The sequence below is a fragment of the Corapipo altera genome, unplaced genomic scaffold, assembly GCF_003945725.1.
Source record: "Corapipo altera isolate COAL_440 unplaced genomic scaffold, ASM394572v1 113, whole genome shotgun sequence".
NCBI classification, from domain to species: domain Eukaryota; kingdom Metazoa; phylum Chordata; class Aves; order Passeriformes; family Pipridae; genus Corapipo; species Corapipo altera.
In genome coordinates this window covers 12,298,067-12,325,025 of record NW_020884895.1, presented here as the reverse complement: position 1 = coordinate 12,325,025, position 26,959 = coordinate 12,298,067, and the positions used below count along the sequence as shown (strand labels likewise).

The window sequence follows — 26,959 nt, the reverse complement described above, 5'->3', positions numbered from 1 at the left end:
CGGGGTACCCGAACCCCTCTGCGGGGTACCCGAACCCCTCTGCGGAGCCCCCGGTACTGCCAGCGCGCCCCTCGCCGGGGTACCCGAGCTCTGCCCCGGCCCCCTCTTCGGGGTATCCGGCCGCGCCACGGGCCATGTACGCTTTACCCGGCAAGTGCTAATGGTAAAAGAACCTGTCTGCAGTGGCAAGAACACGTGCAGTTAGCCGTCAGTTACAGACAGAATGTTTACGAGTTTGCAAAGATGCCAAGAAAATAAAAGAGGATGCAAAGGGCAAAGCGTGATATTGTCAGAATGTGATTTTCTGAAGCTTTATGTTGTAATAAGAATCTGACTTGGAAAGTAGCAACTCTACTACTAAAGATAAAAAGCATATGGTACACTAACTTAGGCACAAATAGTCATGGTCAGTGATAATTAAAAACATTTATAACTTTGCAGAATAGAGCCTTTTGAAACAATATTTTCATGTCACTTAAGTGAAACCACTCTGAAGTCTCTTACAGCTTCTCCTAAAAATTGTAATGGAATGAGCTGCAAGTCAAATAGATACGTGCCGTAGCCAACAACAGATGAAGGAAACAGCATTTTTCTTCTTCACTAGGCTACTGGTAAAAAAAAAAAAAAGGAAGAAAAAAGAGGGTGAGTTTTAAAAGCTTCATTTTCTAAAAACTGCATACTGTCACACAGCATTCCAGGCTGCCATTCCATTCCATTAAATAACTGAAATATTTTCACAAAGTCACTGAGGCAGCTGCTGCTATTCACTGAAATAAATGTTTTGCAAAACAGGGATTTATGTAGCAGTCTTTTTGGACAAGCCTGGATGCTATATGAAAGCAAATGATATAGTTTCATCTAAAGATGCAGGTTGATGTTAAAAAAAACCAACCCAGAAAAACAACCAACCAAACCCACCACCACCAATAAAAAGAAACAAAATCCCAGCTTTTCACTAACGTATCCTTAAAACTTTGCCAATAAATTTTGTATAAAGATTGTCATCTTTATACAAATGGGCAAAGCCCAGGAAAAAGGGAAGGAGGAGTGAGAGGAAGGTGTTTCAAAATTTTGGTTTTATTTCTACTTACCTTACTCTTATCTTGGGTAATAAATTAGGCTAATTTCCCAGCTCAAGGCTGGTTTGCCTGTGATGGTAATTGCTGAATGATCTCTTCCTGTTCTTATCTCAACATGTGAGCCTTTTATTATATTTTCTCTCCCCTGTCCAGTTGAAAAGGGGAGTGATGGAGCAGCTTTTGTGGGCACCTGGCATCCAGCCAGGGTCTGCCCACCACAGCAAACAAAATACCTGGTGATGATGGAATATTGAGTCCTTGCAGATTTTTTTAAGGGACTTTTTTTTAATGGTAATTTCTTTTTTAAAGAATACATGAGAAAGGCTGAATAAACAGTCTCTCTTAGAGGGTCTGCACTTACAAATGATATTTTTGAGAACTTACTTTCTCAGATTCATTTCCTAAAGAAATGGTCTACAATGATGCCTCCTCTCCTTTCTCCCTTTGTCATTGCTCAACATTTTTTCCATCATTACCACAAGCTGGCAATGCTGCATAGGCCTCTTTTTTTCTCTTCTGTGGCAGTCATTGCTATAGGTTTAGGTTAACTGCCCTTTAAAAAAGATCTTTGTCCATGAAGAGTCAAGGCGAAAAATCTTCCTGAGTTCATATGACCTATCAGGCTAGAATGCTGAAGGTGTACAAGAAAGTCTGTAACTAAGAGCATATAAAGGAGTTTAACAAATATAAAAGGTTAATACTTGAATACAGTCAAGTCATTCAATGAAAAAAGGGATAATTTTATCATTCAGAAGCTATCTTGGTATATGTATGCACAACTCTTTCCAGCAGACAGTAGAATTAATGACCCCACAAAAGTTTTGGCTGCAGAACATGGTATACAGTTTTGTGCAGAATTCTAAACACCAAAGTACATGAGAAATAAACTCGATAAGCTTCAGTTAGGCAGCATTAAGGAATTAAAAAAATGTGCATTATAAGAGGCCTAAAAGAGCTTGTCTCTTTTAATTAATAGCAATTTCTTAATTTTAATTTTTACCCGTTCTCATTATTAACAGCAAATCTGTAATTTGCTTTTCTTTGGGGAGACAGGAAGAAAGAGGAAAGAAGGGGAAAAAGTGGAAAGAAAGGGAGGGAAAAACCCCTATAAGTGGCAAGGCTGCTACTCGAGAAAACAACGGAGCTGGCTCACTTCAACTCTGGCCATCCAGCGGCACCTGTCCAACTGTCGGCCCCGCTCCGCCCGACGGGACCCCCCAGCCGCCGGAGGAACCCTTCCCGCCCCGGCGCGGCCGCATTCCCGCCTCGAGATCCCGCCCCGCCCGGCACCTCTCCAGCCCCGCCCCCAGACACGCCCCTGCACGTGGCAGCCGCTCCCGCCCCGCCGGGAGAAGAACGGCTCCGCCAATCAGCGGTGCTCGCTCGCGCGTAGCCCGCGCGGGTAAGGGCCAATGGGCAGCCAGCGCTTGAGGCGAAGGGTTTGAGGCCGTTAACGGCCGGCAGTTGGTACCGGTCGGTGGGCGTCGGCAGGCGGGCTGTGGCGCAGCTGGAGTTCGTCAGCTTAGCAAGGCACCATGGTGGGATACGGGATCCTCGCGGCTGGGGGGGAGGAAGGACGTTTGGGAGGGCTTCTGCTGTGGCAGTCGGGGGAGTTTGTGACTGCACGTACTGCGGCAGGACTTGCAGGCAGTCTCTGCTTCAAGTCCCTGCGGTAGCACTAAGGCCGAAGGACTGGGGAGAAGGAGAAGGAGTGTAAAGGTTAATAGTTCAAGGAAGGCGAGGCACAGAAAGTGACCCGTGGCTAGCCAGAAATATGTGGAAGTGCAATGGAAGGCTGTTCGTAGCGAGCACCTCCCGTGCGAAGGGGCGAGAGGCAGACTGAAACCTGACCCGGGCAGCAGAGAGACAGCGGGAAAGAGCAGCCGAATCCTTCCGCCGTTTCTGGGCCTCCTTGGCGCGCGAAGCCGCGGAGGACACAGCGCGTGCTTATGAGGGGGCGGCGGTGAGGGACGGGCGGGCGGCGCGTGCCGGGAGGAGCTGTTTGCTGGGCGCAGCCAATCAGAGGAGGGGGTGGTGAAGGACCAATCAGAGGAGGGGGCGGGGTCGGAGGCGATGGAGGGCCAATCAGAGGAGGGGGGGGGGGGGGGGGCGGGGGGGGGGGAGGGCCAGGGGGGGGGGGGGGCGGGGCCGGCGGAGGGCGGACCTGCGGGGATGAGAACGGAAACAGCCGAGGGGACTGCGCTGGATGCAGCTGTAAGACAAAACTGAGGTATTGGGAGATTAAACATACATGGCAGTTGCTTAGAATCAGAGGAACTGGCTTAAAGTGGGCAGATGACATTTGATTGAGACTCTTGGAGAATTTCACATAAGAATATATATAAAAAAAATACATTCAAATTGTCAGGGGCTAAATACCACTACGCTTATTATAAAGAAAAACGTACTGAGTGGTCCTGTGCAGGAAAGATTCTTACAACAGTTACCCAGTACGTGGTTTGGCATCAAGTCAAGGAAATTTGGGGATATTATATAAAGAAGTCTTCCAAATGCTAAAAGAAGGTGAAAAAGAGACTAGGTTGAATATTAAAGATATATATGCAGCATCATAAGGGATGTGTTCATAGAGACTAGGTTGCCTTTGGGATCTTCCAATAGTCTCAAAGTCAGTGCAGGTCAACTAAGGTGAGTAGTGTCTTGCTAGCAACAGACAGCATTTGTTCTCTTAAATTGTCACTCAAGAGAAACCAGGGGATATTGCAGCAGAGAAAGATCATGGAAAAATACAACCCACAGATAGCTAGTTATAATGAGAATAAAATATAGAAGCAGGTAACTCCATGTCTTATTACTGTTGTGTTTTAACTTCGCAGCGTGAATGCATATCCATCCACGTTGGTCAGGCTGGTGTTCAGATTGGCAATGCATGTTGGGAATTGTATTGTCTTGAACATGGGATCCAGCCTGATGGTCAAGTGCCTAGTGATAATACTATGGGACGTGGAGATGATTCATTTAACACTTTCTTCAGTGAGACGGGAGCTGGTAAACATGTTCCGAGAGCAGTGTTTGTGGACCTAGAGCCAACCGTAGTTGGTATGTACCCAGCATTAAAGGTCTTCAGTGAAAAAGTGAGGATCCTTTATGGATTCCCTACTGTCTTTTTTTGTCTGTTAAGAACACTATAGATTTTAAAAGATGTGTGTCTGGATGCTGTTTTGACATTTGAGGTTATTGTTATTTGAAAGAAATTAAATAATGGCCTACAGGTAACTATTTGGAAAATGATAGAACTTTTCTATGATCTGGATAATCTTTCCAGACTGCTGCACTGCATCCAGAGTTCTGTTTGATTGTTGTCCAGTACCTTGTCTGTACCTGTAATGTAGTTTTCTGAGTGACCTCTGTGTTCCTCAAGTACAAATACTTCAAGCTTTGTGTGTGCTTGATGTTTACCCCTAAAAAAAGTGGCTGAAGTTGAGCCAACTTCTTAGACTAGTCAGACAAGCTGTGCATAGTCAGAGATGCTGTCTGCACTCTTTTGACACATGTGCTTAGTGTGTTGTCACTAGGCAGCACACACAGAACCGAACAGATCAAATTTATGATGTGGTGTTTTGGGGTTTTTTGTAGATGAAGTACGTACAGGCACATACAGGCAGTTATTCCATCCTGAGCAGCTCATTACTGGGAAAGAAGACGCAGCCAATAATTATGCCAGAGGCCATTATACCATTGGAAAAGAGATCGTCGATCTAGTGCTAGACCGCATTCGCAAACTGGTAAGAATTCATGCTGCAAGTTAGTATTTAAAATAATTGATACAGCTCTGTAGCTATCTATATTGATGGTTTTCTGGTTTTTTTCACTAAGAATTTTGTGCATACTTAATTGTTTAAAACAAAACACAATAAATCTTTTATTTCCTTGCCTGTCCCACCCCCCTTTAAATAAAAATTCAGCCAGTTAAACCAGGACCTTTCAAGAAAGCTGGTTTTTTTATTATAACAATGTCAAACTAACAAACTTATGACAAATGCTTTTGAATGATTATTTTAATACTGATTTCTCCAAAACCTTCACTAACTGTTTTTTTTCTCCCATTTTTTTCCACTCCATTATAGGCTGATCTATGCACAGGGCTGCAAGGTTTCCTTATCTTTCATAGTTTTGGAGGAGGCACTGGTTCAGGGTTTGCTTCACTGCTTATGGAAAGGCTCTCTGTTGACTATGGCAAGAAATCTAAACTGGAGTTTGCAATTTATCCAGCACCACAAGTTTCCACTGCTGTAGTGGAACCCTACAACTCAATTCTAACTACCCACACAACATTAGAGCATTCAGACTGTGCCTTCATGGTAGATAACGAAGCCATTTATGATATATGTCGTCGTAACCTGGACATTGGCCGTCCTACTTACACAAATTTAAACCGATTAATTGGGCAAATTGTTTCATCCATCACAGCCTCGCTGCGTTTTGATGGAGCCCTTAACGTAGATCTGACAGAATTTCAAACTAACCTGGTTCCATACCCACGAATCCATTTCCCCTTGGTAACATACGCCCCCATCATCTCTGCTGAAAAAGCATATCATGAGCAGTTATCTGTGGCTGAAATTACCCACTCTTGCTTTGAACCAGCCAACCAGATGGTGAAATGCGACCCTCGCCATGGCAAGTACATGGCCTGCTGTATGTTATACAGAGGCGATGTCGTGCCCAAGGATGTCAATGCAGCCATTGCCACTATCAAGACTAAACGTACCATTCAGTTTGTGGATTGGTGCCCGACTGGATTCAAGGTATGTAGCTTTATAAGTGCTCGATATCTGAATGATTAGGAATTGTGTAGTTCTTAGAGATAACAGTCACGCTAAAATATTGTAATGTCCCTGTTAAATATTTTGATAAAGTCCAGAATAACTCTAAGCTATTTTATTAATTGTAACTATGGTGATTTTTGATTGTTAACGGAAATGAGCCTTTAAACCTTAGCGCTCCTAAGGAAAGTTTTCATTTGTTGTCTTAAAGGTGGGCATTAACTATCAGCCTCCAACTGTGGTGCCAGGTGCTGACCTTGCCAAGGTGCAGCGGGCTGTGTGTATGCTGAGTAACACAACTGCTATTGCTGAAGCATGGGCTCGGCTCGACCACAAATTTGATCTCATGTATACTAAGCGTGCCTTTGTGCATTGGTATGTTGGGGAAGGGATGGAGGAAGGAGAATTTTCTGAAGCCCGGGAAGATCTGGCTGCCCTTGAGAAAGATTATGAAGAAGTTGGCCTAGACTCAGTAGAAGCAGAGGCTGAAGAAGGAGATGAATATTGAGAAAACTAAAGCCTGGAAAAATTTATTTACCAAAAAAAAAAAAAAAGAGAATTGCAGAAGCCTGTTCACTTGTTTGTTTTTAAATAGAGTTTTCAAATGTGTTTTCAAATAAAGTTTTAAAGATTCTACCATCTCTGTTTTTTCTTCTTCACTTAATGTGTGTATTCACTAAGGAAGGACCATTTGAGATTACAGGTTTTGGTAGCAGATCTGTTACCTGCTTTAAAAGTGTGTTGTAATTTTCACATTCCTACATTCACCTAGTAAAAAAAAAAAAAATCTAATGTCCTTTACAGATGAATAGAGCTTTAGAGACATGTGGAAGCAGTTAATTATAGGGCACTTGGCTTGTGTAAAAACCACTGATCCAGTTGGTGAGAGCATGGTCCCAGTAACACCAGGATCATGGGTTTGATCCCTGTACAGGCCATTTACTTAACAGTTAGACTGGATCCTTAGGGGTCCCTTCCAACTCAGGATATTCTGTGAAATACACTTTCTTTGGTCCTGAATCCGGAAACTGAGACAAAACTTTAAGTTTCGTTTGGGGGGGTTTGTTGGTTTGGGTGTGGGTTGTACATTTTGGGGTTTTTTTCTTGCCTACGTGTTCTATAAAACCAGGAGAGAGAAAAGGGGCAACACATACTAAAGATACCAGAAGTGATTTTTTTTTCAGAAGTATTTGTAACTAGTATCCGTGGAGCATGCAGTGTATGCAGAGTGTATGGAGTTATGAAGAAAGAACTGCTGCATTTAAATACAAAAAAGTATTTGTGTTTGTACCTGGGAGACTGCAAGACGCCAGGTCTCAGCAGCCTGGGACGTTACGCTCGCTGCTCGTCGGCGGCAGCTGCTCCGCGCCACGCCCACGGCAAATCCGCTCCGCACACACACCTCCGACCCAAACAACTCCTGAGCCGCCGTTCCCAGTCCCGTCTCACCTCAGTGATCGCTTCCAACTTACCCTCCCACTCGGGAGTTCCTGCAGTGCACGGCGCTGCTCTGCGATGGCAGAGCATGCCCGGGAGTGCTCACACAGCAACGGAGCCACACTAAGGCCACAGAGCCCCTCGTGCCAGGTCACCCGCCCCGGGGCAGCCGCACGCCGCCGGCGGAGCCGGGCCCCGCAGCCCGCCGGGGGAGGTGGCTCTGCCCGCTCTGCCGCCGCGGAAGTGCAGGCGCCGCCCCGAGAGGCCTCCGGGGCGCGCTCCGCTGCTGCGGGACCATGGTGCAGCTTTACAATTTGCACCCGTTCGGGTCGCAGCGAGTAGTGCCCTGTAAGCAGGAGCCGGCGCACTTCTGCTGCGGCCAGGACGTGCTGTTCGTGGCCAGCACGGCGGCCAGCTGCAGGGTAGAGGTGTTCGCCGTGCGCGACCAGGGCCGCTGCGAGCCCCTGGGCTCCTTCGCCACTCTGGGGCCCGTGCTGCGCATGGCGCACAGCTCGGCAGGTCAGTCCCGGCGGCCGCCGGCTCCGGGGGTGCGTGGCTGGGGAGGCCGGGACGTGTCCGGCTCGAGTGCGGGAAGAGGCCCTGAGACTCCGCCGGGCGGGGGGAGCGAGGCCGGGAGCGGGGGCCGGCGAGCGGCGCCGCTCGGGTCCCGCCGCGGGAGGAGGCCCTGGCGCTCCCACCCGCCCCTTCCTCCGCCCGGGGTCGGCTCGGGCGCGGCGGCTGGAGCGGGGCTCGCCCACGGGCCGGGCCTGGGGCCGGTGGGGAGGGCGCGGGCCGCGTCTCCCTTTGTTTGCCGTCTGCGTCCGCCCAGGGTAGGGACAGTGCTCCCTCCCCTGCTTTTGTTTTATTGGGATTTTGTTTTCAGAGCACGGGGCGGGTGGTCGTTCCAGCCAATCCCACAGCTCTTCTGTTAGTCTGTTGCTTTCCCTGGTCTGTAGAGAACAAAACGGCACTGGGGACGCAGGCTGGGGGGGGAGGAGGCGGGCTTGGTCTGCAAATACAACTCATATATAGTGGATTCACTTACGAGTTATTCTGGACCTAGATGTATAAGTCCTTTTTTTTGATGGTATGTTAAGTGTGTGCCACCCAGCAAAAAAAGTTGCGCTTTGTATTTAATTTAGAGGAATATTGGTGAAAACTGTTTTTGGAATTTTATGTATGAGTTGAGACTTTAAGATGTTCTTTGTAATGAACTACAGAAGGTAAAGAGCTCAAAAATTGTCATCTATTCTGTAATGATATCTCAGTATCACTGCTTTCTTTTAAGGAGACTATCTGGTGACAATTGAAGAAAAAAGCAAAGCAACTTTCCTAAGAGCATATACGAACTGGAGATGTATGTCTGCAGGGAGCTCTCGTGTGTGCGTTCGGATGGTTGGTCACAAGATGGAAGAGTCATACAGTGAAACTTTGAAAGAACAGATGTCAGTTGTTGAAATGCCACTTTCAGACCCTCCACTGTGCATTTCATGTTGTCCCGTAAATGGAGATCTTCTTGTGGGCTGCAAGAATAAACTAGTCATATTCTGTTTGAAATACCTGGTCATAAACCAGAATTTGACTGTGTTAGATTTTGAACGCTCCTTAATTTTGCACATTGATAATCTCATTCCTGCTGAAGTTGCATTTTGTGCCAGACATATAGCCATAACAACAGAGCTGGACGTTCTAATCCTGAAACTGGAACTGGTCCAGCAAAGTGCAGACAGGACAGAGCAATGTCCTCAGGGAGTCAGTGCACCAGAAAAGACTGTGGATGGAGGTAAGTGCAGAATTAAATTTTTTTTTGTATCTTTAAGAATCTGCTCACTGATTCCTGTTATTCTGAAAGTAGGCTCAAACGAGGTCTTTGCCCTTCAGCACATATTTCTGGATCATCCTATGACTGTCAGCTGAATGTTCTAGGGCATGAAAAGTTGTACCAACCTGCAGTTGGAGGTAACAATTCAAATGAATATGCCATCATTCTGCACACTTTCAGGACAGTGCAGCCTCTACAGATAGAGAATTAGGTCCCTGTTTTGGCATGCTACCATGGGCCAAACTAAAGTGGTAGTAGTTCAGTGTGCTATGTTCAGAAAAATTATTCTGTCAGTGTCACTGCCTAAATAACCAGCTTACACATTTAAGAGTGTTTCTGTGGCAATGTCTGTGTACTTTTGTAACTGTTAGTAGGCTCAGAACCTGCATAATCAAGCAAATTCTCCTTTTCAGTCCTTTTTCTTATTCAGGGGCTTGCCTTAAAATCCTAGAAATCCCAGAAATAGATGTACTCAGTAGGTTTCATTCCTGTATATTGCAAGAAATCAATCCATATGTAATCAATTATCAGTTCCCACCTTTCCAAAAGTATACATATCAGGTGAACACCAACAAACTTTAGGAAAGTCCTTAGCTTATAATTAAAGAAATTTAGAAGGATGGTCTTTTAGAAATGGAAATTGCACCTACAAAAAGATTAAAAGGTAAATAAGACTTGTCATAGGGAAAATATAAATGGAATGTTCTTCACTGAGTGAAGATGGATCTTTTCTCAGATCATGGCATTCTACCCCTAGTTGTTTTTATTACTAAAAACTAGATAGAAAAGTTCCAGTTTCTCTCTGAGTGTTGTTAGGATTTGCTTTCCAGAACTTGAGTTTAAGAGAACACAGCTTTCTGTGATTGCTGCCTTTTCCTTCTCAAAACCTCTCTAGCCAAAAGACAACATTTTTTTATGACCAATCATTTGCAGCACAAGTTGCTTTGGACTTGCTTTCTAATGAACAGTTTACATGGGGAGTTTTTTCAAAACTCTTGACTGCTAGGTATTCAGACTGCTGAGGCAATTAAGGAATTGTTCTTGTCTTCTAGCATGGCTGTTTTTAAAATCTCATGGTTTGAGGAAGCAAACACTAGCTAAAGTAGCTGTAATTGGAGTTTTTAATTGATACTGCGTCATACCAATTTCTTAGTGCTGAATGGAATGGTTTGAACAATTAAGATAACATTTTCATTGTTCAGGTGTGAAAGATGAAAGCCCTTCAACACATACTTTGCAGCTTGAATTAGATGAGTTCATCATATGTCAGAAGCCAGTGGAACTGCTTGGGGAAGAAAGTAAGCTATGTGAGATACCCATCACACTGGAATCCACAGAGTTACCTACTGAAGACACAAAGTGCTTCCAAGTGCGGTATCTGCTTTTCAGGTATTACAAATGTATTTTCCCCTTTATGGGTTAATTTACTACAAGAAACCAAAATGAGTTGTGGATTATGTCTTTTTGAAAGAAAACTGGTATTTTGACTTTTGGGGTTTTTATAAGGGTCAGGGTTTCTTTTGAACTGAGGAAATAATGGGATACCAAAGAAAGTCCTTTTTAAAATATATTGGAATATTTCACTTAGAAGGGATCTGCAACAATCATCTAGTCCAACTACCTGACCACTTCTGAGCTGAGCTACTGGTAAAGCATAGTACTAAAGGCACAGTCCAAATGCCTCTTAAACAATCACAGGCCTGGAGCATTGACCACCTCTGTAGGAAGCCTGTTCCAGTGTTTCACCACTCTCTTGGTAAGAAAATGCTTCCTCACGTCAAGCCTGAAACTCCCCTGGCACAGCTTTGAGCCTTTCCCAGGTGTCCTGTCCCAGGATCCCAGGGAGAAGAGCTCAGCATCTCCCTCTCCAGGTCCCCTTCTCAGGAAGCTGATTTAGTCTTCCTCTTCTATTAACATTTTTATCAAAGACTGAGGAAGAATTGATGTCACAGTCCAGCAGTGAATTCCAAAGCAAAGCAGGGAAAAGGATGACACATAATAGGAAAGAAAAGTAGGATTGGACATGACGTGACGTTACATACAGCTCAGTGGAATAAAAAGAGAGGGGTTGAAAAAAAGCTTAAATTGAGGTCCAAATCAATTGCAACATGTCTCCCAGTGATCTCAAACTTTGACATGCATCTTGCAGACAAGCAAAGAAAGAGGATTCTGGTTGCAGGAACTCAAGATAGTTGTATATAGCTGTGCCCTGTGCTTCTTGGCATTGCTATGCTAATGGCATTGCTAGTAGGAGTGTGAGTTGTTGTTGAGTGTTAAAACATGAGCTATACCTGTTCTAACCAGTGCCGTTTACTTGTCCAAAGTAGATCATCATAATCTCTCACTGTGGTCCCTTGTTGTTGTTTTGGATTTTTTTCTCTAGACGTTTTACACCCGACCAGTCGCCATTTGGGTTTTGTGAAGAGACGAAGTTGCATTCTGTTCAACTGCTCCCTGTATATCAGACAGGTGAATGGCTACGTGTGAAGGCACAATGGGCTGTATCATAAGAGAATGTGAAAGGAAGGAGCTTCGTTGTATATCCTTTTTTGTACACTGTTTCTGTATGATTTGTTTTTCAAATTCAGATCTTTCCTCCCTTTTCCATGATTTAAACTAAGCTTCTGTTAAAAAAAAGTCTTTAAATTTCTCCAAGTTCCGCATAAACCTTGAACTAAAATACCAATTCATCACTCCAAAAGAGGAAGTCTAAATCAGCTTTTATCAGTTCTCTACAGATTAATTTTGTGTTGCAAAACAGTCACTCTTTACATTGCATTAACAAAATTATCCTCAGTGTTTTAAGGTACAAGACTGCTACTCATTAGCCCACAGAGGAAATCAGGGTAGTAAACCTTAAGATACAGGTTACCTTTCTGACAGGCTTTAATTGAAAGGGAAGGGATGAATGCAAATTTTAGGCGTTCACTAGCTCAAGCCCCAAAAGACCCATGGAAGAATTTAATGCTGCATGTTAGCAGTCAGATAGAATCATAGAATATGCGAAGTTGGAAGGGACCCACAGGGATCATTGAATCCAACTCCTGGCCCTGCACAGACACCCCAACAATCCCACCCTGTCCCTGAGAGCATTGTCCAACCACTCCTTGAACTCTGTCAGCCTTGGGGCCGTGCCCACTGCCCTGGGGAGCCTGTTCAGTGCCCAGCCATCCTCTGGGGGAAGAACCTTTTCCTGATGTCCGACCTAAATCTCCCCAGACACAACCTCAGGCCATTCCCTTAGGAACTGCATGTAGACTGCTATTAGGTCTCCCATCAGACTCCTCCAGGCTGAACAAAGCAAGTAACCTCATATGGCTTCCCCTCTAGGCCTTTCACCATCTTAGTGGCCCTCCCTTGGTCTCTCTCTAATAACTTCATATAGTTCTTTTTACTAGCTATTAACAAAACCAGTCTGAAACTTGGGCAGGTTTGATAGTATCTTTTAGGCATCATGCTTGCATTGGAATTGCCAGGTTTGGATTTATGAAGTATATAAAATGTCTTTCTTATTGTTACATCTAGGAAGCTCTTCGACAGCCTATGAGGAAACTGAGAACAAGAGAGAACTACTGAGTCTCTTTTGCTTTTTCTCTTTACCTCATGTTGGATATCTCTACTCTATTGGGAAGGTAGTAGAAGTAATTTCTACTTATCAGTATTCAGAGAAGTCAGAGCAGGCAGTCCTTACTCCACAGTTCCTGCATGTCATTACAAGGTACTAAGTTTATGATTTTGCTGATACTATTACTATGTTTCTCTATGCTACTGCCCTTTTTTTTTTTTCCCCTCTGATACATCCTTCATAGTTTGGAAATCTCTGGGCAGACTTATATGTTAGTCCAGTGGGCCCTCCTGCTTAGGCTTCAAAGCCCTTCAAAGGAAAAAGAGCTGATTCTCTGGCTACTTGATTTTTGTGAGTCTTAATTTCTTTCCTTCATTGTTGCATTTTCGTATTTCCCTCTAGTGAGAACCTGCAGTGTTTCACAGTGAGATGCAGTGCAGCAGCAGCTCGTGATGAGGATCCCTATATTGATACCACTGTGAAGGTGCACCTCTCGTTATCTCACTAGAACTGTTGGGGTAGTGGTATGGCACTTAATTGACTTAGTTTCCTTTTGACATCCTCTTAGTTTTTATTCGCTGAATCAATGAAGTAACATCAAAAATTAATATTTTACTTCTATCTATGGCATATTGTATTTTGATGGTCTACAGATGTCTCAATGAAACAATCTGTTATTGCCATCTTAAATTCTAGACCATGAGTAGAATGTTTTCAAAAACATCAAAAGCTATAAAATCACTTCTTTTTTTAAGCTAAATTCCATGCTTTTCTGTATAAAACTGAATGAAGGGTGCAGAGTTTTCCCTTATTGTAGCTGATTATTTTTCTCTCTCTCAGGTGTCCTTGAAAAACCAGTTTTTGTAGGAGGAGTGTAGACAATCAAACAAGTCTGCTACCACATACTTAGGACATGCTTTTTAGGAGGAGGGCTTTTGATCCTTGGAGGTCTAAATTTTCCCCTTCCTTAAATGGCTTATCAGTAAAAATCTATTGAATTGTAAAGGTTGTGATACACATTAATAAGCATAGTAGGAAAGGTAGATTGAGGTGTATTTTACATTAGCGGTTAAGGATTTCTGTTGAGCATGCAGACAGCAGACATAAAGAATCCATAGGACAGTAGAAGTTTATAACATTTTCAAGAGCTAAACACGTATTCTCAGCTCTCCAGAGAGGTACTAGATAACTAATACAAACATCTGACATAATCTGTCCTGTCCATTCTCCAGTCTTAGCTTTCTGTGTTTTCACTGTGGGTTACATTCAAGTCCATCACAGTTTCTCCAGTCAGCCAAATGCTGCCTCCTGCCTCCAGAGGAGGTTTGGAGGGGTGTGCAGGCTGCAGTCTCACACGGATGTCTGTGCTGCAGCTTGCTGTCCACAGGCTGCAGATTCTCCATGGGCTCCAGTGCCACAGGGCTCCAGGAGTTTGAAGTGTGAGGACGATGATGGTTATTTTTATTATTTGCTATTATTGTTTTTCCTGCTGTTTTTTACACCAGTTTAAGAGCTGCCTGGTTCTGGTTCTGGTTCTAACTAGCCCAGGGCAGTTTAGAGTCTCTAGGTCACCCCTGCAGGCCTCCACCTTTTACAAGAAATGTTGAGGTGTCTTCAAAAACCAGGTTACACATATAATACTGTGTTGCCTTGCTTCACTGTGTATGTTAATTTATAAATGTAGTATTTTATCTTTTTAAAACTGTAAATTTAGAATATTTCTGTGCAAATGAGGTTGCATTTTTCAATGTTTAGTCCAGTGTAATAGGGTAAGTTTTACCTGAAAGATGTATATTGAACAAATTGGAGATATAATATGGGATATGTAATGTAACAATAGGCAAGCAAATATAATACTTCTATATGTAATTGCTTTTTATAAGCAACTGAAATCAAGACTTTTATAACCAGGCAGTCTTTTACAACTTGGTCAAACTCAGACTATTTGGGATTAAGTTTCCCACATCAGACATGTGGCTCAGGCTGCATTATTTTAAGACGTATAGCTAAAACTGTAGTAGCTTTGAAGAGGGAATTTTTTATTTTTTTATTTTTTTTTTTTACTCATTGTTAAATATTTCTTGTCATGCTTTTATGAGTATTTTTCTTCTTGTTTAAGTGAGGCACTCAAAGTTAGGAAAGCCAGGGAATGTTTTTAATGTCAGATCATTGTACAAAGGTTAGTTTTTTCCCTGATTTATTTAAAGACTCAAAGTACACAGTAACTGAAATGACAAAACAATCCCTTTCCTTTATAGGCTTGTCCACCTGTTACACTGGATGTCTGCACATTAAGAATGCAGCTTTTTATAGGACCAAGAGCTATCTGTCATTTCAAAAACCATATAATTCTTTTGACTAAGGCAGACACAGAAGATATTACTGAAAGAAGAAAGCCTACAAGAAGGATGCTGTAAGGATTTGTGTCTTTTAGGGAGACGGTACTTACAGCTCTGTGTACAGTGCTGAATTTGTGGGTATTACAGTTGGAGTGGTTCCTCTGTGGAAAAAGTGTTTGAAATAATTCCATTCTTAGTGAATGAGAACAGAAATCAAGCTTTTTTTTTTTTTTTAATTCTATTGTATTAACTGATGGAGAAGAAATAAGAGTAGGATCACAAATGCTTGAAATCAACAAAATGTTAAAATAACATTACTAAGAATTTAGCCGGAGAAGAAAAAAATATTTGTCTTGAGAAACAAAAATACTATGTGTAGAGTACCAAAGCTACAGGGTACAAAATGAAAATGTCTTATCTTTGGGGTTCTTTAAAAGAAAATTTATGAACATCACTACAGTTATCCATGACAAAAGTTAGATCAGACTTTGGCCCAAGTTACTCTTGTAGCATGTATGTAGCCAGAGGCATATGTTACTTTTTACCAATTTCCATGGGAACTGCTATTCCCCTTCTTTTTTGAGGACTTTTCATAAAACATCTAAGGAGCTATTCTAAACAGCTATTCAGAAACCATATTTATTAAAGTCAGTTCAAGTTAATTAACAAGAGTGGGACAGCTATAGTTGACTGAAGCAGTTATGTGAACCAGTATTTCTTAAAGCCTAGAGCAGACATTTTTCAGGAGAAGATAAGTCCATCAGGGAGAATGCCTATTCAAAATACTGTAGTTTTCTTGACAAAAGCACATTTTCTTCTGCCAATTGTGTTGTTTCAAATATTCTGATTGGCATTTGAGGAAGATACTCTTTTTGCCTTCTGTAAAGGACAAATACTGGGCTACTTAGCACCATAATTTGAAAATAAAGATGTAAATATCCCAGAACAGTTGAAACCAAAAAGCAGAACAAAAAGAGTCTGTGTTTTCCTGCGGTGTTTTTATGGGCATTACAGACCTAGCTATTTCTTTACACAATATCTTGACAAACACTTTGATAGAGCTGCAGGGGCAAACATGCAGTAAGTCCTTACAGAATGTACATAAACACTTTAGCTAATTTAAAGTACTTATATAGTCAAGGTCAGGTTTGATGGGGCCCTGGGCAGTCTGACCTGTTCCAGTGGGTGGCATCCCATGCCCATGACAGGGGAGGTGGAACTCGATGATCTTTAAGGTCCCTTCCAAGCCAAGCCATTTGATGATTGTATGATTCCTGTAAGTAGCTGACACTACCTGGTGTTAAGCACTGGAGAAGATGTAGCATACAGTTCTGATGATGTTCCTGGTGTATGAACATGCCTATCCCTATTTTGTTATTAGCTGTTATGACCTAAATTCACAGCTTAACTCTCCAGCATTTACTAGTCTGCAAACATACCTATTTATGCATTTGAATTATCAAATGAGCGGTGGTGTTTTGGCTGCAAAGTGTTTATTTCAATACTGACAACTCAACTCTTTTCCTCCTCTCTAGTTCCAGAAAGGCTGACAGCATCAAATCCAGAACAAATTCTGAGTCGGAGCCTGGTTGGAATTTATATATTATAAACACTGTTTCAACCATTCAGCTTTACAGAGAAATGGTATTGCCCGACTCCTGCTTTTGTTGTTTGCTAACTAAAATAAGTACTGTTAATTAAACTCTGATGCATGCTACTGCTGAATATAACGTAATGTATTTCTCATGTACAGCCCATAATCCTATTTCAAATGGCTGCTTTCCTCATTAGAATTGCTCCTGTATATTCTTAATTTTTGCCAGTAGCTCAAGTATATCCTGTGTCTGTTCTAGGTAGATTATGGTAGAACTTACGAAAATGTTAAAACTGAGAGCTGCATCCATCTTTTAAGTGAGGCTCACTTACTGATCCGAGCAGCTATACTGGACCCTCATTTCCTTAAATCAGATGAGAAAGAAGAACTTCTAAGAGCGTTCAGAGAAAGTTGTGCATTCTTAGGAGACTGCTACAGCAGGTATGTTTTAGATGTTGAAATGGTATAGGTGAACTGTGTTTCCACTAATGTAACCTTAAAATGAAACCCCATAATTCTTTGCTGTTTTACATTAGTATTACGTATGTAATATAAGTCTCTGTGTTTTACAAAACCAGCTTAATCTGGTCATCTCTTCGGTGTCTGGTTGTCTTTACTGTCATTAAACACAGAATGCAACCATTATGTGAATACAAACGATGAATATGCAGATAACTGATGTGTCTGTGACTTTGATGTATTGTTCTAGTTCTTGCCAAGAGTGATGGCAAAAGTGTTGCCCTCAGTTGCTTTGTTAATTTTTTCCTTTCTCTGTTGCTTACAGATTTGACACAAAGGATTACCACCTTGCTTTGCCATACTACAGAATGTCAGGTTTATCCATGACTGAAGTTTTAAAGAGACTAGTTTCAGAGGGTGATGAAATACAGACATATGAGAAAGGACTTATATTTTACTTAACTCACTCTCTTAACGAAGACTTGAATGAAGAATTAAGCAAGGTAGAAACAAGTTGGGTTTTTTTGTAATCTGTTGATTTAGTCCTGATTTTAAGAACTGTGTATCCAATTTTAATCAAATTCTCATTGAAAATGATGAGCTGCTTATTTAGTTTTACAGTTATTCTTTTTCACATTATTTTTTATTTTCCCATTTTCACTGAAAAAATAGCAAGCAGCACTTGTAATGCTTTGGGCTGATTTCAAGCAACGTATTATGGATTTGGCTATCATGATGTATGTTGGTAGTGATCTGTTTCCCACTTGCACACAGAGACACTTCTGGTTTAGGAAAGCTCTGCCTGAAATTTCTTTCATCTCTCATTTCTGTAGCAAAACAAACTGTTTCTTTGAACATTGCCAAATTGTACAGTTTGGTAAAAACAATTCACTGTGGGGTTCTCCTAGCACCCCAGAATATGGGTTGAATCACTACCAGTTAGTGATCCTTTATTTTTATTAGCAGGGAGGAGAGAGGCAGGGGAGGCACTGTGATTTGATAGCTAAGCTGTACTTGTCTGTTTTAAAAAAAAAGGCCACCAAAACAACAACAAAACTGCACTACTTTCATATGCAATAGTAGACTGTATACCTGAAAAGGTCTAAACTGTCAAATGGCTTTTATTTCAATAGGAATCAGGAAATAAAATTCTCCAGATATTCTATCTCGCTGACCCCGTGCAGCTGCCTCATATCCTTTGCAGCCCCTGCATGAGAAATGTGTGTCCTTTGACAGCTGTGAAGTATCTTCAGAAAGTAGAAAAGATGATGCCATCAGTGGTCCTGACACTTACTAAGGCTTTTCTGGCTCTGAAAATGGGAGACCTGATAATGTATGAACATGAGATGGACTCCTATAAGGAGGTAAAGTATACTGAGAGCATGAGCTATTCACACTTCGCCAAAGCCCAGATCAGTTGTTTGACTTGTAGTTGCATTTTACAGTAAAAGAAACTTTCAGTGACTCCTCTTCCTCCTGATGTGCTGTGTAGGCTCCACTGAATGTGTGCAATGGCAGTAGAATGGAGGGCTGGCACACCCTAGGACTATACAGTTTACCCTGCAGGTAGGGTATTGTCGTGGCAAAGCCTTACCAAATAAGTAAAAGTTTGGAAGCTCTTAATTCTTGATAAATTGAATACTGTTTACTGGGAGGTAACAAGCTCTGCAGAGCCAGTGCTCTTCAGGTGCCTGGCTTATATAGCAGTATAGGGTTGTATAGTAGCATCTCTGCACCCCTACACCTGAAATCAATATGTGATACGCCCATGAAAACACCATCTCTGTGGAAACAGGTGTTATAAAATTGCTCGTGAAGCAGGATATTCATCCATTGTGCACACAAACTGAAATTTCAGTATACAATTTCACATGTTTCTTATGTGGCATCAAAGCACTTAACCCTTACTAAGACCAGATCAGAATCTACTTCAGTGCTATCAAAATAAGAATTCCTCATCAGTGGGGGGGAAATGTTAGTGGAGCTGTCTCTGCCATAGATGTTCACATGTGGTTTTAGACTGAGATCAGTCTGTAAATTACCTCTTGGTAAGGTTGATCAGGACTGTGGAATATTCAAAGGTGACAGAGCTTGAAATACGGACTTCTTCTTAGAGTGACATATTGGAAGTCTAAAAACTTTTGAAATACATGGATAGCTGTTCCAAAATTAGATATCGTGCTTTGGTGGAAGAAGTCCTGGAGAGCTTTTAAAATCAGCAGTTTTTGAATTGCAAGGTGGGAACTGCGGGGAGCACTTTCAAAAATTATATTCAGCATCATCTGCTTTTGCAGTGTGATCATATGAAATTGCCATGTTGTGAGCAAACATACACATTCCACTGCATGGTTGTTATTTATAGAATAGAACAGAATTTATATAGAGAAAGTGGCTGAGATATGGTTGTTGGGTTGTTTGGTTGGGTTTTCTTTCTTTCTTTTTAATCTGATCATATTAAATATGTTTTATTGCAGTTCACCTTTAAAGAAGCATTTTGTTTCAAAGTAGAAGAAACTAATACCTTTAGAAAACTAAAGAAAGGAAAAATAGTTTGTATTCATAGCAGGGTGAAATCTGAATTTTCCTCCTAGGTCTGCCTTATATTTGTGTAATTAATTTAATTTTCTTAGGCATCATTTCTCCGCTGTCTTTAAAGTGGGAATAGCACCTTGTTATGGTTACCTTCAAAAGCACTCACATACCCAGAAACAACTTACTATTGCACAAAGCACAGCACATTTTGATTGTTGTTTCTGGGGTATTTTCAAAATGAAAATCATACTTTAGCAAAGTAATTTACACTAATTTAGCAAAGTAGTCTATTGGAAATTCAGGCAGTGATTTTTCAAAGCACCGTGTGTATTGAATGTCTTGGATTTCTTTGCAAAATTCAACTTTCACATGTGCACAGTAACTCCAGCTTTCAACAGCACGTTACTTTCAGTGTTCAGGCACAAGGCCTGTTGTTTTGGAGTGTTCATGCAGTTTGGAACTTGATTTCTGAAGAGTTACTCTATGAAAAAGGATTTGTTTTCTTCCCCTGACTTTCCTTCATTTCTCTATCTAAACTTCACTGCCTGAGGAAATACTGAGTTTATTGGGTTGAATCATGTATGTATTGAATTCCTTACCTGATTTATATCTGATTATGTTTGTAGACAGTGCTGGCTTGTGGCTTCACTGGGCAACCACAACTTCTGAGGCAGCGTAAGGGAGGAATTGTTGTGCCAACTGAGTTTGCTGTTCACCTGAAGGAGGTGCAGCCTGGTTTACTCGTCGCTGCCACTGTGGCTTTACATGAGAACAGTAAAATTGAACTGGAAGAAGCAGATACCTTTTTCAAGGTTGGCCTGTGATCATATTTTTTGCTTCTGTTTTTTTCATAGTGATGTTATTGGTAAAAAAAGCAGACTCAGCTGCTCCTTCACTCACATTTCAGCACTTCTTCAGAAAGAGGGTTATATTCCAGTCATGATAGATGATTACAGAGTCAGAAACTGGACCTTCTGGAAAGAAATACTGATTAAATGATGCAACCCCCCTCCCAAATTCATTAAGTTCTTTGTTTTTACGCTGTAATTTGAATGGAGAATATTCTGATCTCAGTGGTCTTTCAATGGCTTCCTAGTGACTGAGCTTCCTAAGGCTAATGAAATTTAACAGAATGTACATAAATTAATTCCTTAGATAAATAAGCTCCTTTTGAAGAAATCATTGGGATTAAAACATAATTCTAAAGAATCAGACTTAAATATGAAGGTATATAATGTTCTGATGTTCTTTATAAATTCCTGAAAGAAAAATGTGTCTTTGCAGTTTATGAGAAGAAATATTAACAGAATAGTTTTTCTAGCATCCCTGAAGTTTGCTTTCTTTTAACTGGGAATTAGACAAACCTTTTTTTCTTTTCTCTTCAATGAATAACTTACTTGGGTCAAAACATGTGTTCTTCAATGTAGGTATGTTGCAGTCTTACTATACCTGTTACTGTGAAAAACCTGTTTCAAAAATAGCAAGTCATAAAGTTCAGATTAGAACAAGTGTTGTTGTTTAAAACCATTTGGATACAAATAAAAGTCCTTTTTGCTGACATAGCACACATTAAAACATCTCCCTTGTGGGTCCTGCCATGATACCCAGCTGAGCTACACAGCATCTCTCATCATGGCCTCTATAGTCCTCTTTTGAAGACACCTGCTTGGCATATATAAAATCCTCCAAATTAGCAGTCTGTAAATATTTGCTGATGGTGGTGGTGACATTTCTGGCAGTGGAGTAAATCATGAAGAAGAAATCAAATCTCTTGTTTAGAATTGATTACCTTAAAATCATTCCAGAACTTTTTACTTTACCTAGCAGTGTATTATGTAGAATCACAGGATAAAAAAGGAATGAAAATTCTGCTTCTAAAAGTAAATACTCTTCCTCCTGTTTCTTCTAATTTCTACTACTAATAATCACCATAGTCTGTGTTAACTTGCTGTCTTCTGTCATTTTTGTTCTTAGATGTTGTGTAGTAATAGTGAAAACACTATTCCTCAGCTCTTGGTGGACTTCTGGGAAGCTCTTCTTGTAGTGTGCTCTCAGGAAGAAATACTTCAGGAGCTCTTGTTGAGGGTTACTTCTCAGTATGTTTGGAGGATATCAAAGAAGCAACTTCCTGAGACTAAGCCATTAAAAACAACAGAGGATCTGGTAAGTGGTAACCACTCAGAGGAGGTTTTAGGACTGCAGTGTTCCTCCAAAATCTGTCCAAATACCATCCTTACTATTTTAATTCTGAACAGTTTATCTGTTAAAAGAAGCAAGACTGAAAGCAAATAAGGTAGTGTGCAGTTACAGATTGGTATTGCTAGCTCGGGGCACTCCTACTCCTTGAGGGCATTTGCAAATATACTTCCAACAAGAATCTCAGCTCTGGATAGAAGTAAGGGCTAAAATGAAAAATGAGAATGTGTCAGGTGGAGTGTTTGCAATTTCACAAAGCTTACTGAATGAGAAAATTGTGTGTATGATGAATTTTAAAGAATTATGAATGGGAAAGCTGAAATACAGAGTGAATAAAAGTTTCCAGTTTATTTGTTACTAAGTTGCATGAACCAGAAGAAAGTGTAGCTGCTCTTCTAAATTACACTATTTGAGATTAAGATTTTTTTCACTTGTGGAGAGTTTCACATGGAACCGTCACTAACAGAAATGTTTCTTGTATTGCAATTTGATTCTTTCTTGTACAGATAAATTCCTGTAATCATTTTGGGTTGATTTTCCCATGGGTGACTTCCATAATGTCAATGGGATGTTCATCTGATAAAGATTACCATGAAGACATCTCAAGACTACAGGTATGAAACATGTATTAACTCTTACTGCTTACAACTTAGGGGGGAAGGAGGAGAAGAGTCTGCTGGAGAAAGTTGTTAATACATATATGAATATTTGCAGAATGACTCTTAAGTTATCCAAGTTGAAATAAAAGACCAATTGAAGCGATGGAAGAAAAAAATACTAAAGAGATCTGTTGGTAACAATGATATTTACATTTGCATCCTCTCTAAACTTGTTTTCTCAATTTTCAGCAACATTCATTAAGGGAAGTATTATTTTAGAATTATTCCGACAAGTAAGGGCTTCTGTTCTAAGGTTATAGTTAGCATTTTTTGCAAAGTTTGTCTTAAATCCAAACAATACATTTTGTTCTTGTCTTCAGTCTCTTTTATGTAGTCAGTCAATCAATGTGGCTTCAGCTCTGCCTGTCCTGGAGCCCCTGGCAGAGGCTGGCAGTGTGGGCCTGGCCGTCCGTGTGCTCTGCAGTACCCGGCTGGGCAGGCACGAGGAAGCCCTTGAGCAGCTCCTGCTGAGGTGTCCTGGTGCAGCCGTGCTCTACGCTCAGCACGAGCTCAAAGGTGACAAGCAGGTGTGCTACTTTCAGTAAAGTTGTTCACTGTCTTTTGGGTTTTTTTCCTAACTAAAATGCTGTTGTGTACAGATGGACTCTGGATGGATCACAGCCCAGCTTTCGGACAAAGTAAATGGCTTAGCTTGCATTGAACCTCTTGCTTGGTGTTTTAATTTGTTAACTCAGTCCCCACTGATTTTAATGGAGTATTTTTTCCTCCAGTTTCTTCTGTCACTTACTGTATTCATTATAGTAAATTTAAAGGATAGTCTTTTCAGATGGCAGACTGTCTCAGAAAAGGGAGAGTAATATGTTTTTTTTCCACTGTAAATGAAAAACTACCTTGTTTCTCACTAATTGGTGTTCTAAATTGGCAGTGCTTATAGGTGAAATCTTACTGATAAGCTAACTGATAGGAGAACACGGTCCTTCAAAGAAAATTACACTTAAATTATGTTCTTCCTGTGTTCTAGTGACATCTTCTGACCTTATAACATCAGACTGGTACTGATGCACTAGTGGAACAATTATGTCTTTATGTCCCATTTTCCTGTTAGGCCTCTGTACAGTTTTCATGTTGGAATTGGTATTATTCCAGTGTTCCAGGAGTACAGGAGTTTACTTCCATTGCCAATCACAGCTGCTCAATTAATTGTACACAGCTTTACTGACCAGAGTCAGTAAAGGTGATCCTCTACTAGAGGGATGTACTAGAACTCTGTTTAAAACCAGATCTGAACTTTTTATTCAGATCTGAAAATAGTTTCTTTGATTGTTTCCACATTAGAGTTGAATGTGAGGTTGCAGTATTGAATCTGAGTGCAGGTGAAAGAAAAGTTACCAAGTTCAAAGGAGGAAAGAAGTCCCTTCTCTTCACTGCATTCTTGTCAACAAAATTGTACACAAAACCTTATTCACTGCTATAGCTGTTGGGAGTAGACAGATGAGGTCAGGAGACAGAGCAATGTTCTTAGAGTAATGCTGTTTACCACTTTGCCTAGAGCTGTTTAGAGGGAAAAAAATAAATTCTCTGACTGCATCGGTCTTGCCAGTGACTTTTGTCTTCTAAAGTTTTGGCTATAGAGGTATAAGGGGCACTGTGTGAAGATTTTTGAGCAGAAAAAGGTCGCACTTAAGATGGAAAAATACAATATATGCAAAATCACTGCATTCCTGGCATTAAGTTCATCGTGACTGATCTGTATTTTTAGCAGCTCTTTCATACTCTTAATTGCAGTCCTTGTTGATTTATACTTTTGCTGTGGGTTTTTGTGGATTTAGGCTCTGTGGTGGAATAAGCTGCTTCCTGAACTTTGCAAGAGAACTAGACTTAAGGGAAATGACTGCCGTGTTCTCATTTCAGCACTCAAAGGTAAATCAGTTGGTTGCAACTCAACTCCAGAAGCCTTTGTATGTCAGCTAACAGTCTTAATAACTGTTCAGACTAAGGACAACTGATGTGGTAATTTGGAAGAAAAGGGGACTAAAGCCAATACAGTTTAGCAGTCTTTCTGGTCATTAGCAAGAGATTGTGCAATGTATGCACTGTACCCTCAGATAAAAATCACAGCATTCCTTTTGTATCGAAAACAGTTACTTGTTGTAATCATACCGTTTCTGTATGGATCAGGAATAGACACCAGTAAAAAAACTTACTAAATAGAGCTATTTGTGATTGTTTCTTGTTTTTTCTAGGCTAAGTGACTACATGGTTCTTAGGTAATGGGCTGTTATTGATAACACAGGGGAGGCTTAAGTATGTATTGATGATTAGGTCATAGACTGAAAAAGCGACAGTGTGTTATTACTAGAAGTAGAGAAATCCACCTTAGTAGTTATGTAGTCCTATTGTTACATGTTTGTAGGAAGTTAATAATACTGTGTATAGCTGAGGGGCCAGTGTGTTTGTTTTGACAAATTAAGCATGTTGAATAAAGCACATACATTGTTAAAAGTATGCCAATGGAATGCCTGAGAAAAACAGCATCAAGGGGTTGCATTGTGCTGCACAGGTTGCCATGCTCTATCATAAAGTTCTAGTTTCTGGTGCTAGCAGTTTTTCTTTGGAATTTTTTTCATGCAATAACTGTCCTGTAATCGCTTAAGAACATAGTAAACAGCTTGGTCTGAGAAGCTCCTTGCAAAACATCCAGTTTTACAGATCGTAAAACCTAACAGCTGAGTTAGGGTACTAATAAGATTTCCAGGGCTTCCTTTGCATTTCATACAAAACATGTGAAGTACTAGATCAGACTTTCATTAGCATTAGTGCCATGTGTAGAGCTGATGAGTCAAGACAGAGGTATGGTTTTAATTTAAGTCATAATTTCAGTTTACTTTTGAGATTTCCTATAGTTGTATTTGTATCCAAATGGGTATGTCTCAAATTTCATTCCACTTGCAATATTTAGATAATTTGATGACTTCAGTTCATAGTTACATTGTTGATGACTTTTTTTGTTTCTTTGTTCTAAACTCAAAATACCTAAATGAGATTTTTTCTCCCCTGCTCCGAGCAGAAACTTTATCAGTTGTTGCAATGGAATTGGAACTAAGGGATTTTGTCAGTCTCCTACCAGAGGATGGAACTGCAGCATTTTTCCTGCCACATGTTCTTCACTGCAGCCAGAGGAAGCTGCTGACCTAAAACAATGAAGTCTACTATCCACTCAAATACAAAGAATGTGCTGGAATAAAAAAGCAAATGAAACGAAGAAGCAAATGAAACAAACAGCAGAGCTGCATAAAAGGTACTGTGGGACTACCCTCACATAAATCATCTTACTTCTTCATTGAAATCTTACATCAACTACTGCAGGACAACTGTCATCTGAGGTAAAGCAACTGTTTTGAAGCTAACTGTGGTGACAAGGCAACTGGAAAATACTGTACAGTACAACTGGACATACAGTGTTCACTGAAAGTAAGGCAGGAAGTCAGTCTCAAATCTGTATTAGTTGGATCACTGACCTAGGGAGTTCAGGCTCAGGCATGTGTCTACCTGTATGAGTAAAAGTAAGTGCCTTACTCTTCCAAGTGGAATTGGGCCCTACTGACTTCATTTGGCAATGCTGGAATTCATTCCCTTGAATTCCAACTGGCAAAATCAGTCAGCTGCTCTGTCATCCTAAGGACGTACCCATGCGAGTGTTACACTGAAAATATTTTCATTTAGCAATTCACAAGAAAAGGCCATAAATCCAAGAGAAACAGAGGTGGAAGATAGAGACTACTGCTTGCTTGCTGGTTTTAGTTTTCTTTCTTCTGTTGTATTCAGTTAGTAGAAAAGTGTTTGAAGTATCACTAGGCCATAAATCCAGCTGAAAACTCTTATTTCTTCTAGTGTTTTGGTAAGCATCTGGGGTACTTGTGCATGTATACACTGATGTTTGTCTTATGAACAGAAAGCATACTTCTGTTCCTTCAGAGCTGGAATTCAGTCATAATAAACTGTCACAATGTTTATGACTTTCTTATGAATGTTGTTTGGGTTTTTTGAAAAATCTACCAAAAATACAATGATTCCCATGATCCTATAACCATATAAATCACCTAAAGACCTAATTAGCTGACACTGACTCTATTAAATCTGTTTTCACTGAAGTTCTAATGTTACTTAAACCTGTAGAAGTCAGGCAGAAGAGATCATCTATGTTTCAGCTAAAATACATTAACAAAAAAAAAATAAATTGAAAGTAGTTTAAGTTACCCACGTGGCTCCTGCTACCACTAAAATCAATTATTAATTTACTGGTAGGTGTTACGCTGGTTTCAGTATAATCTTTCTACCTTAAAAAAAGGCCAAAACAATTTAGGTTTGTTACAGAGAAGCAACTTTGTTCTGATAGGTGTAAACCCAGATGTTTTGCTTTGCCTGCCCGTCCCATACATCCTTCCCTCTTGTTAGATAGAGGCCTAACATGAGTGGAGCTGGGCTTCTGAAACAACTGGATGGCACGACCACGTCTGCTCTTACTGCTTTCA

At 40.9% G+C, this 26,959-nt stretch overlaps 2 protein-coding genes and 1 long non-coding RNA gene across 5 annotated transcripts; 2 read left to right on the top strand and 1 right to left on the bottom strand.

Annotated features, from left to right (window-relative positions):
* The first annotated feature begins 2,488 nt into the window (after nucleotides 1–2,488).
* On the top strand, nucleotides 2,489–6,422 carry LOC113949315 (tubulin alpha-3 chain-like). The gene is made up of 5 exons (XM_027647714.1): nucleotides 2,489–2,617; nucleotides 3,914–4,136; nucleotides 4,674–4,822; nucleotides 5,165–5,845; nucleotides 6,075–6,422. Exons 1-5 carry the CDS (start codon nucleotides 2,615–2,617, stop codon nucleotides 6,369–6,371), a joined length of 1,353 nt encoding a protein of 450 aa, XP_027503515.1. The 5' UTR covers nucleotides 2,489–2,614; the 3' UTR covers nucleotides 6,372–6,422.
* Nucleotides 6,423–7,131: 709 nt separating this feature from the next.
* HPS3 (HPS3, biogenesis of lysosomal organelles complex 2 subunit 1) lies at nucleotides 7,132–26,451 on the top strand. Of its 2 annotated transcripts, XM_027647710.1 has the most exons (17): nucleotides 7,138–7,819; nucleotides 8,589–9,083; nucleotides 10,325–10,511; nucleotides 11,506–11,591; nucleotides 12,648–12,840; nucleotides 13,090–13,171; nucleotides 14,946–15,100; nucleotides 16,562–16,670; nucleotides 16,880–17,061; nucleotides 17,405–17,582; nucleotides 18,213–18,443; nucleotides 20,238–20,423; nucleotides 21,586–21,774; nucleotides 22,314–22,421; nucleotides 22,787–22,993; nucleotides 24,257–24,347; nucleotides 25,495–26,451. In XM_027647710.1, exons 1-17 carry the CDS (start codon nucleotides 7,597–7,599, stop codon nucleotides 25,620–25,622), a joined length of 3,030 nt encoding a protein of 1,009 aa, XP_027503511.1. In that variant the 5' UTR covers nucleotides 7,138–7,596; the 3' UTR covers nucleotides 25,623–26,451. The 2 variants fall into 2 exon arrangements, with proteins under 2 accessions (XP_027503513.1, XP_027503511.1); XM_027647712.1 differs by lacking the exons at nucleotides 24,257–24,347; nucleotides 25,495–26,451 and having other exon boundaries at nucleotides 7,132–7,819; nucleotides 22,314–22,432; nucleotides 22,787–22,878.
* LOC113949317 lies at nucleotides 8,712–21,590 on the bottom strand. 2 transcript variants are annotated; one of them, XR_003528413.1, is made up of 3 exons: nucleotides 20,414–21,590; nucleotides 20,211–20,327; nucleotides 8,712–8,823 (listed from the first exon to the last, which is right to left on the bottom strand). It is a non-coding gene; the product is annotated as an uncharacterized LOC113949317 (long non-coding RNA). The 2 variants fall into 2 exon arrangements; XR_003528412.1 differs by lacking the exon at nucleotides 8,712–8,823 and adding an exon at nucleotides 15,078–15,187.
* Nucleotides 26,452–26,959: the final 508 nt, after the last annotated feature.

Bases quoted from the DNA above. Each gene is read 5' to 3' on its own strand.
- HPS3 (XM_027647710.1), top strand. From the start codon at position 7,597: ATGGTGCAGCTTTACAATTTGCACCCGTTCGGGTCGCAGCGAGTAGTG. The intron at 11,592-12,647 runs GTGAATGGCTAC...TGTTACATCTAG, and splicing joins GCTCCCTGTATATCAGACAG to GAAGCTCTTCGACAGCCTAT. The intron at 20,424-21,585 runs GTTGGCCTGTGA...TTTTGTTCTTAG, and splicing joins AAGCAGATACCTTTTTCAAG to ATGTTGTGTAGTAATAGTGA.
- LOC113949315 (XM_027647714.1), top strand. The intron at 4,137-4,673 runs GTATGTACCCAG...GGTTTTTTGTAG, and splicing joins CCTAGAGCCAACCGTAGTTG to ATGAAGTACGTACAGGCACA. The intron at 5,846-6,074 runs GTATGTAGCTTT...GTTGTCTTAAAG, and splicing joins GGTGCCCGACTGGATTCAAG to GTGGGCATTAACTATCAGCC.